Source organism: Vigna unguiculata, chromosome 10, assembly GCF_004118075.2.
Source record: "Vigna unguiculata cultivar IT97K-499-35 chromosome 10, ASM411807v1, whole genome shotgun sequence".
Lineage (NCBI taxonomy): Eukaryota > Viridiplantae > Streptophyta > Magnoliopsida > Fabales > Fabaceae > Vigna > Vigna unguiculata.
Window position 1 is genome coordinate 15,724,010 of NC_040288.1, and position 9,916 is coordinate 15,733,925.

Below are 9,916 nucleotides of genomic sequence, written 5' to 3' on the forward strand. Positions count from 1 at the left end.
TGTTTTAGGAGAGCAAAAGTCAAAAGTTTTATGTGTTATGTTTCGGATGTTAACGGTGATTAGCATTATGTTTTTATAATAATTAGAGACATTATGACTTGCAGATAAAAAGCCAAATGTAAGTCTTATAAATTGTAGTGTCTTGCTCATATGAAATGTACATATGAAGTAAATCATATTTTCAGAAATAGAGTACCTTGCTATCCGTTTAACCAATAAAAAAAAAAAAGACGCTTAAAAGTGTTTCTAAAAACGTGAAGGCTTCTTAAAAGAAAAGTGTGCAAAGAGCTGGATATAAACCATATATGGGTCAGTAATAACGAAGTTCGATTTTATAAAAAATTAATCTTCATGTGCAGCACTAACCTGGGTTTTTTAAATATACAGAGTCTATTATCTTTTAACCAACTATTCCTCGTTCTTAAAAAACAATTGAGACCTCTTAAAAATCACTTCACGATATTTTTCTATAGAAAAGTCTTTTGAATTTTATTTTGAATCCCAATTGGATCGGTCATAAAGAATTGTTTCTGCTTTTACCTTTGAAGACTTGACTTCAATTGCTTGGATGGAGTTGGGTTCTTCTTCATCGTCATCATCTTCTTCCTTCTTAAAATCAGAACCCCAATTCATATACGATGTGTTCATCAACTTTTGGGGAGAAAACATGAGCAGAAAATTCGTTTCTCATCTCCATTCTGTGCTCTTACAAGCTCAAGTCAAAACTTTGATTAATGAGGAAAATCTGCAGCAGGGAAAGAAGCTGGAAGAACACATGCGCGCAATAGCAGCCTCTAAGATCGCAATAATCGTTTTCTCCCAAACATACACTGAATCTACATGCTGTCTTCGTGAGCTTGAAAAAATCGTTGAATGCCGCGAAACTTTTGGCCAAATAGTTCTGCCAATATTTTACGAGATTTACCCATTCGATGTACGTCATCAGAAAGGTGATTTTAGGAAAGCGTTGGAAGAAGCTGCACACAAAAGCTATTCAGGAGAACAAGTGGAACATGCATTCTCTAGATGGAGCAATGCACTCACCACGGTTGCAGGTATCACTGGTTGGAATGTCAGAGATTTCAGGTAAACAAATGAATCCTTCGCACTTTGTTCTGTTTGAGAGTGAATGAAGCATATTTTAAGGATGTGATTTATTTTTCGTAATGCATTACCATTCATCTTGAAGGCATGATGCTGAACTTGTGGAGGTTACTGTTAGCCGTGTTCAGACAATACTGGATTATGCAGACTTGTCTCTTACCCGATTTCCCGTTGGATTAGACCCTCATGTGAGAAAGGTAATTGAATGTATTGAAAATCATTCCAGCAAAGTCTGTATGATAGGGATATGGGGGATGGTAGGATCGGGTAAGACTACCATAGCCAAAGCCATCTACAATCGAATTTATCGTCCATTCATTGGTAAGAGTTTTATTGGAAATATTAGAGAAGATTGGAATAACAACCCTGTTCATTTGCAAGAAAATCTTCTTTATGATGTCCTAAAATCCAAGTTTGAGGTGGAAAGTGTTGGGTTGGGAAGAACTATGATCGAGAATGAGTTTTCTCGAAAAAAGTTGCTAATTGTGCTTGATGATGTGAATGAGTTTAGCCAATTAGAAAACCTATGTGGGAATCGTGATTGGTTCGGTCAAGGAACTGTGATAATCATTACAAGTAGAGATGTTCACGTGCTGAACCGACTCAAAGTTAATTACATTTATAAAATGAATGGTATGAACGAAAATGATTCCCTTGAGCTTTTTAGTTGCCATGCCTTTAGAGATTCAAAACCAAGAAAAGGCTTCGATGAATTTGCAAGAAACATAGTTGCTTATTGTGGAGGACTACCACTGGCTCTTGAGGTTCTTGGTTCCTATTTATGTGGTAGGACAAAGGAACACTGAAAAAGTGTATTTTCAAAACTAAAAATAATTCCTAATTATGAAGTTCTATACCATTTGCAGGCTAGTTTTGACCTTCCGCCATTGCATAACTGCCTTGCAAATATTCCAAGTATTTTGGTTCAATGTGATGCAGAGTTTCAACTATCTAAGCAAGTAAAAACAATTCTTGTTGAATATGGAGTAAATTTTACAGAATCAAGAATGTCAAATCATGGCTTGAGGTTTTCTGTGATTGGTCTTGGAAGGTACAATGGATTCTTCAACACTCTCAGAGATGGCGTTTCAAAGGTTCGTTCTCTAGCTCTTACCTTTGTGTCCATATCTTCACCATTCATTAGTTAATACAATGTGAACAGATCCTAATACAGTATTTAAAAGAAACTACAATACTCAGCTTTTTGCACCTGGTTTTAGTGATCGACAAGCCAAACAATCATGCTACACTTAGTTCAAGCACTTGCAATACTTAAACAGAAATGTACAAAAAACTGTTAACAGTTTCGTTAAATTTGATCTGTGTATTACACTGTAATTTGTTTAAAAAGTTTATTTTTGTATTATGAAATACTTTGTAATTTGAATTAAAAGTGCCCATATATTTCAAATTTGGAATAATAAAATAATGACTGTAAGTCTTTGATCTACTCGCACAGGGATTGACAAACAGTGAGTGCTGTGAAGTTTCTCTTCCAGGTGACAATCATCCATATTGGTTGGCTTATGTGGGTGAGGGACCTTCAGTTTATTTCAATGTGCCTCAGGATTGTGACATGAAGGGAATGATTTTGTGTGTTGTTTATTTATCAACCCCTATAATCGGGGCAGCTGACACTACTAAAAAAAACTCATATTTCTTGTTAATTTTGTTATAATTTTTTTTTTAGGAAATAGTTATAAATTTTTTTATGAAAAAAAAATTGCAGGAAATTGCTGTCAATTCTTTTGTAAAATATTTTGTATAAAACACTTTTCGCAATAAATTTTGTAGGAAATACTTGCGAATTTTATAATTTTGTAGAAAATAATTATCCACGAAAGAATTACCTGCCAATTAAAATTCTTAGAAAAAATAGTAGGAAAAACCTTTTCTTTCAAATTTTTTTAACAAATTTGCAAGAAAATTCTCATATAATATTAGAATTTGTAGTAGTGTGAATGTCTTAGAAGTGTCTTAATTGTTAATTACACAAAGTGCACATTGTAGATACAAAACCATGACACACTAATTTCCTTTAATGATATAGATTGGCATGTTATAATATCAAATTTAGGATGTGGAGAGAGAGTGGAGATTTTTTTGACTTTTGGTCATGGATTGATGGTCAATAACACAGCTGTTTATCTTATATATGTGGCGAATCAAATGACTTGGAAATGGAGTCTTGTCCTGAGCCAAATGAAAATACCTTAAATAATTTCATTAAGAAAATGGTGATGTGTGACGTCTGGTAAGTTGATGTTCCTTTTTGAGAACAGAACAGGATCCATTGAGTTATGGAATTGAATCCTAGTATCGTTGTTTACACTTCTTTTCTTTGCATCGTTTTCTTGTTTCTGTTGAGTAGTTGTTTATGGTTAAGAAATTCAATGTTTATTTTACCCTGTTTCTCACTCCATTATACCTCATTGGCTCTGCTTGAGTTGTTTATTGTATTTCCTTACTAGTTATTTTTGAAAATTTTTCCCCTTTTCAACATTATTAATACTGTGTCAAGAAACAAACACTGTTCATTTTCGTTATTTTCTTATTAAAATGTGTTTAGATTTGTTGGCTATTAGTTTCTGTGTTTGGTTCAATATAATGTTATACTATTAGGATAACACCGTAGCCTCGTCCCTTTACTTTACTGAATTGAATGAACACACTTAAATATTATCTTACATTACTTATAATCCTCTTTGTCGTAATAATAATAAAATCATTATTATTGTAAAATCCGTGTACAGGTACAATTTCTTCGAGATACATACTAAACAAGATTATGTACTAAGTCCACGTAAAAAAATTTGGACTTTGTAAAATATTCTCATGGTTGTGATGACTATATTTTGCAATTGAACTTTACTGTATTATCTTTTGGTAGCGTCTTTATATACATTTGAAGCTTTTAATTCGGTTTTTGTTTTTGTTTTGCTGCTGTACGTGGCTATAAATTAGGATAGTGCATCAACTCACATCTTTCCTAAATATATAAACTACATAGCCGCGTAACAATGGTTGAGAGTTGTCCGTGTAATCCGATGATGACAATTTTAAATGTTCTCGTATATGTACAAAATACAATAAGAATTCTCTTAAAAACTATGGTAGTTTTTTTTATTTATTTAAATTTCTTGTCAATACAACAATGATTGTAACGATAATTGTTGATGATGAAAAGATATTCTTTTCCACACAACAAAGGAGAAAAATCTTAACTTTTCAAGTTTTTCGAGGAATTCAAATATTTCTCTACCAAAACAGATACCTTAGAGAGAATGAAGAGAATAATACTCTATTTAATGACTTTTATTAGATAAGAAGATTAGTAAAGTAACAAATCTATTCTTATTCAAAGTTGTTTATACAAGATGGAATATACATGCATAAGCTTTTTGCTCTTCACATCCTAGAAAATGTGGGACTAAAAAAAATAAAAAAAAGACAAAAACGAAGTTGAACTAAAGCAATTCACAACCTCTATCCAACCAAACAAGACCCTTTCTATTTTACATTAAAAGTGATCTATTGCACTTTGTAGGACTTCTATTCAACAACACAATTGAGTTTTCCTAGGGTTTTTGGCTATCCAAAATAAAGCTAAATTAATGTGTCTCTAAAAAAAGCTACAAAGAATACAAGAGAAAACACACATTTACAATTTGTAAAACACTAAAAAGAAATAATAAAATCTTAGTATTCTACTCTTCAAGTGTTGAGTCTCTTTTGCGAGGTCCCATCTTCATTCTATCTTCTTAGCCAATGGTTGTGATTGCATGGTTTCCATTATTATCTCCCTCGTTAGAATGTTTTGTTCTCAATAGCTGATACAATTAAAGAAAGGTTAAAATACCTTTTTGTTCCCAATTTTCGTCAAGCTTTTTCAAATAAGTTCTAATTTTGATTTTGTGTTTAAATAGGACCCAATTTTTGTCAATTTTGTTCAATTGGATCCTTTTTTGCTAACACCGTTTAAATCATTAACCATGAACAATGACTGCCACGTCTCACTTTGTGTTTCTTTGATTTTTTATTTTATTTTATTTTATTTGTTTTTGAATTTCTTTTAAATTTTTTTAAATGTACACGTGTCAACCCAGTAACGTGCCATGTGTCACTTCGTGGATTTTTTTTTATTTTTTTTTGAATCGTTTTTTGAATTTTTTTTTATTTTTTTTAAAATGTCCACATGTCAACTCAATAGCGTACAACGTGTCAAAGTCAATGTTCTATATTGAATTTGGTCCCTATATTTGTTATTTTTGTTCAATTTAGTCCCAATTTTTGTTAACATTAACCAATTTGGTCCTTCTCCAAATTGAAATCAAATTTAATTTTTATATTAAAATTCACATTTTTATTAAATATTTTTATTTAATATATTAAAATTTACATCATTATAACTTTGATATAAAAATTAAATTTTGTCACATCTTCGATAGAGACCAAATTGGTTAATGTTGACAAAAGATGGAACTAATTAGCCAATATCACCCAATACCCAAGTATGAAAACTAGTACCATAACACCTAGTGAAAAACACGATTTTTGTTCACCAAGGAGCAATAATGCTCTCATATTTTAGGGAAAAGTGCACAAAATATCTCTTCTTTCAAAACTAGTTTCACAAGATGATGAGAAAGGTGTTTTTAGGTGGCTTGGACACTTAGCTCCCAAAAATTTAGGCCAAAAATAATTTCATGGGACACACATCAAGCAAGACATAAAGTGAATGCAATATTCAAATACTTGGAATAAAAAGAATAAGAAAACTTCAAGTTACATATGACATATGACTCAAGTAAAAGTTAGGCACATTTAAGGACTCAACATGACACGCAAAGACACAAACATGTAGCTATCATGCCTTTAAACTCATGGATTTGAAGCTCTATGATTAAGCATACAAAGACATGTTATCTAACAACATTTAAGAGCAAAAAGTGGCAAAAAACTGTCACCAAAACAGCCACACATAACCGGAAAAAAGTTGATTCACGTATTCTTGGCAACTCTAACCTTTGTTCACTTTTTCGATCATAACTCTCTCCACATAACTCCAAATGCATTCATTATTTTTTTTGTTAAAAACTATACTCAAATGTATTTCTTTTGATATAAAGAACATAATTTTTGGACCACTAAGCTAGCTGCATTATTTGTTTTTAAAAAAATGCCCACGTTGCTGCCAACACTATTTTTGTATGGAAGAGAAGTTGATTTTGGACCATTCAAAGATAACTACAAAAAGAGAAGGTTAGAACATGAAAACACCATATTCAAGGCAACCAAAGCTCTAGGTACAAAGTGATGTAGGATTATCTTAGTTCCTTTTAACATTGATGAATATGGTGAGTATTTCTTAAGGAAGCTAAGTAAAAATTTCCACTAGACATTAAGATAGCATGGTATCTAGATGTGAAGGTTCATTTCACAAAGCTCTAGAGAAGAAGATGATATATTGATTCAAAGTAAGAAAGAAAAGGAAACTCGCATAAAAATGTGAAAACCCAAGACCAAAAGCTGTAGGAATCTGAGAGCAACAAAAGGAGAAAGAAATCATAAAATGGAAAGGAAAGAAATGGTAGAATGTGAGAAGCACGCTATTACAAAGGATAGGCCAAAGCCATGGATTCCTTTGGAGAGAAGTGATGGTGTCGCCGCTTGAGTCTAGGTTCAAGATAAGGCTGAAAAGTATTCACTCCCTAGGGAGGAAACTCTCACAAATTGTTGATACACAAATGTGTCTTAAATTCTCCAAGATGTTCAACCCTTTTACAAGTGTTAGAGGACCCCTTATATAGAAGTATTTAGGGATCTCTAAGCAAAAGCATAAAATTCTAAAAAGGATTACAATGCAAATAACAAAACCTAGAATCTAGATAGTAGGTCAACAAAGGAGCACATGGACACATTCTAGAAGCCTTCTTGTCCAAGGCAAGGTGGATGCTCCTTTTGGGTGTTTTTAGACTTCTTGGTGGCTAAGGCATGTCATCATCCTTTCTAGATGTTTCTAGAAAACTTTACTCCTTCTCTCTCCTCCATATGTTCTCTCCAAAAAGCCCTCTAAATACGCCATTTGTCCTTCCTTGTCCCACCTCTTAATGAACCTACAAAACAAGTTAAAATTAAATTTGCATGTTGACTTAGGTTAAGCTAATCTTTGAGTCAACTAGTCAACCTAACGTCAAGGTCAACAAGTCAACTTAAAATGGTCAACCAAGCCAACTTCATGAAAGTCAAACTAAAGTAAATAAAAGTAATGAAAATGGATTAAGGAAGTCCCTTTCTCCTAACCATGTGCCATGCGCCATTATCCTTGGTAGGGATCAAGCCTTCATCAGACAATGTTTGATATGTTGAGTGATCGAGGTTGTACCCGACCAAATTAAATAGTGTAAATGCAATACATAGGAATCAACTCAAGGTCGTCTCTCAATGACCAATACTTTAATTCAAAGGTTCTAGATGCAAACACAACAAGGGGTTGGTAGTTTTAGGAATTCAACACAAAAATAAAAATCGTGAATGTAAATTTAATAAAATAGTAGCGAAAAATGGATTGATTCCTCGATTCAAATGAAAATCCATCAATCACAGGTCGTAAAGTTAATTAGTTTTGTCTACTCTCATGAACTCATTGATCGAGGTCGTACCCAACCAAATAAACATATAAATGCAATACTCAAGAATTAATCTAAGGTCGTCTCCCACTAACCATTATTTTCAATCAAAGCCTTCTAGATTCAACAAAGGGGGTGAAATTGGAAAATTCACAATTTCAACACAAAATTAATACGTAATTGTAGATTTGATAAAAAACGCACTGATTCTCTGATTCGAATGTAATTTCATCTATCATAGATCACCAAAAATACATACACTGCCCAGAAACTCTTGTGAACTCATATTAAACCACTAAGTGATAATTAACATGATTTCATCACATCATTTAACCTTATCCACTGATTAAGCATTTATGAGAGCATCCAAAAACAACACTCAGTCATTAAGCACGAATTCAATTCTGTTTCAATGCAAGAACGAAAACCCAAACATTAATCATTCCCAAAATTCGTAACCAACAACAAACCACATATTAAAATGATGAAAAACCACAAAACAGCGAAAAATATGCACAAAATCTCAAGATTTCATCACATTCTATCAAAGAATCAATACTCCAAATTAGTTCATTATAAAACTCGAGTTATTGCATAAACAAGAATCAAAAGTCCTCATAAACAAGAGGAAATTGAATTACAATGTAAATCATCAAACTAGAATGTGAAACCCTAACATGGGTGTTGTGCAAATGCACCAAAACGTGAAAATAGGTGACAACCATCAATGGCTCTTCCATGCTCTCCAAGAACGCAAAAAGGAGATAAAATCATCTTAAGATTCGTGTTCGAGCTCCAAAATTGCTTCACAAAATACCCAAAAATAATTAGAAGAAAAAATTAGACCAATTAATCCCAAATTAATCACAATTCAGAATAATGGCCCAATAAAGTCCAATGGATGAATATGCACTAAAATAGACAACTAAGCACCAAAAAATCATCAAGATGAACACGAAAAGCCAATTGAATAAAGGAAAAATAATGACTTATCACTCATAAAGTAATCAACTAAGCAAAGATTAAAACTTAGTTCAATATGCAATTAAGCAAAACACACATTCACTCATCTATAATAGCATCATTAAGCATGATAACAACCCTAAAACACAATGACCTACTCTACAAAAAAAGCATAAACAAAATGCTTCATCCATTAGGCAAAAAAAAAATCTAAATGAAGAGTAAGATAGAACCCAACCAAATGAAACATTAACCTCAAGGTTTTAGTTCATTCTCTACAAGGAATCAACACATAGAATTAGTTCTCTATGGATTTCGAACGAAATACAATCATTCACATGATAAGAAAATGGTGCAAAAAATGTAAAATGGTGTAGAAAATGTAAAACAATAATAAAGTAAAAGATGAAACTGTGAATAAGAGATGAAAATGTGAACTCAACAAGGTCCCAATGTTAAAACGAAATTGCCCAAGCTTCCAAATGTGCAGAAAACATAAAACCCAATGATGGATGTTGTCAATAATGCATATAACGTGAATAAAGAGTGCTAAAACATGAAAACTAGGTGGCCACCTTCAAAGTCACCATATAAAGCTAAAAAAACGTGAAAATGGAGTATGAGGAAGAAGAAGGGGGATGCCACACAAAAATGAGACCTAAATTTTGTGGTCACATGACCACAAATCCACATATTTACCAAAAAGCCTTTGTGGTCAACAAAATTACAAAAATGCACCTATGGGCCCAAAATGTTAGCGTAATGACGTGGACAAGCGAATTGACATGGCACAAACATGGCAATGATGTGGGAATGATGTGGCCACTCTCTCTTCATCTTAAGATTAGTGCCAAGCTCAAAAACTTCACAAAATTACCTAAAAATAATTCAGAATAATGGCCCAATGAAACCCAATAGATGAAACTGCGCTAACAATAGACAATTAAGATTTAAACAACCATTAAGATGGGCAGAAAAAAGCAATGGAATAGGGGAAAATAATGACTCATCATTGAGCCAAATAGCCAACCTTAAAGTTAATTGTCTATTGTTACCCTCTTTGAGCCTAACTATTTTATTTTTTACCCTTAGCCTTTAAAGAAAAAAAATTTTCTTGTCTCGCCCCTTAGCATAGCGACCAAGAATATGTTGAGTGAAATAAAGGTATGAGATGAGATCAGTTTGGGGTAGAGTGAAATAAAGGTATGAGATGGAATAAG

The 9,916-nt window shown here is 32.7% G+C and overlaps 1 protein-coding gene across 1 annotated transcript; it reads left to right on the plus strand.

Annotated features, from left to right (window-relative positions):
- Positions 1-461: 461 nt before the first annotated feature.
- On the plus strand, positions 462-2,732 carry LOC114166577 (TMV resistance protein N-like). Its single transcript, XM_028051325.1, has 3 exons — positions 462-1,086; positions 1,190-2,198; positions 2,564-2,732. Exons 1-2 carry the CDS (start codon positions 569-571, stop codon positions 1,908-1,910), a joined length of 1,239 nt encoding a protein of 412 aa, XP_027907126.1. The 5' UTR covers positions 462-568; the 3' UTR covers positions 1,911-2,198; positions 2,564-2,732.
- Positions 2,733-9,916: the final 7,184 nt, after the last annotated feature.

What these genes read in the sequence shown, in the direction of transcription:
- LOC114166577 (XM_028051325.1), top strand. Translation starts at nt 569, where the DNA reads ATGGAGTTGGGTTCTTCTTCATCGTCATCATCTTCTTCCTTCTTAAAA. An exon ending in TGGAATGTCAGAGATTTCAG is followed by an intron (nt 1,087 to 1,189) that starts GTAAACAAATGA and finishes TTCATCTTGAAG; the next exon opens with GCATGATGCTGAACTTGTGG.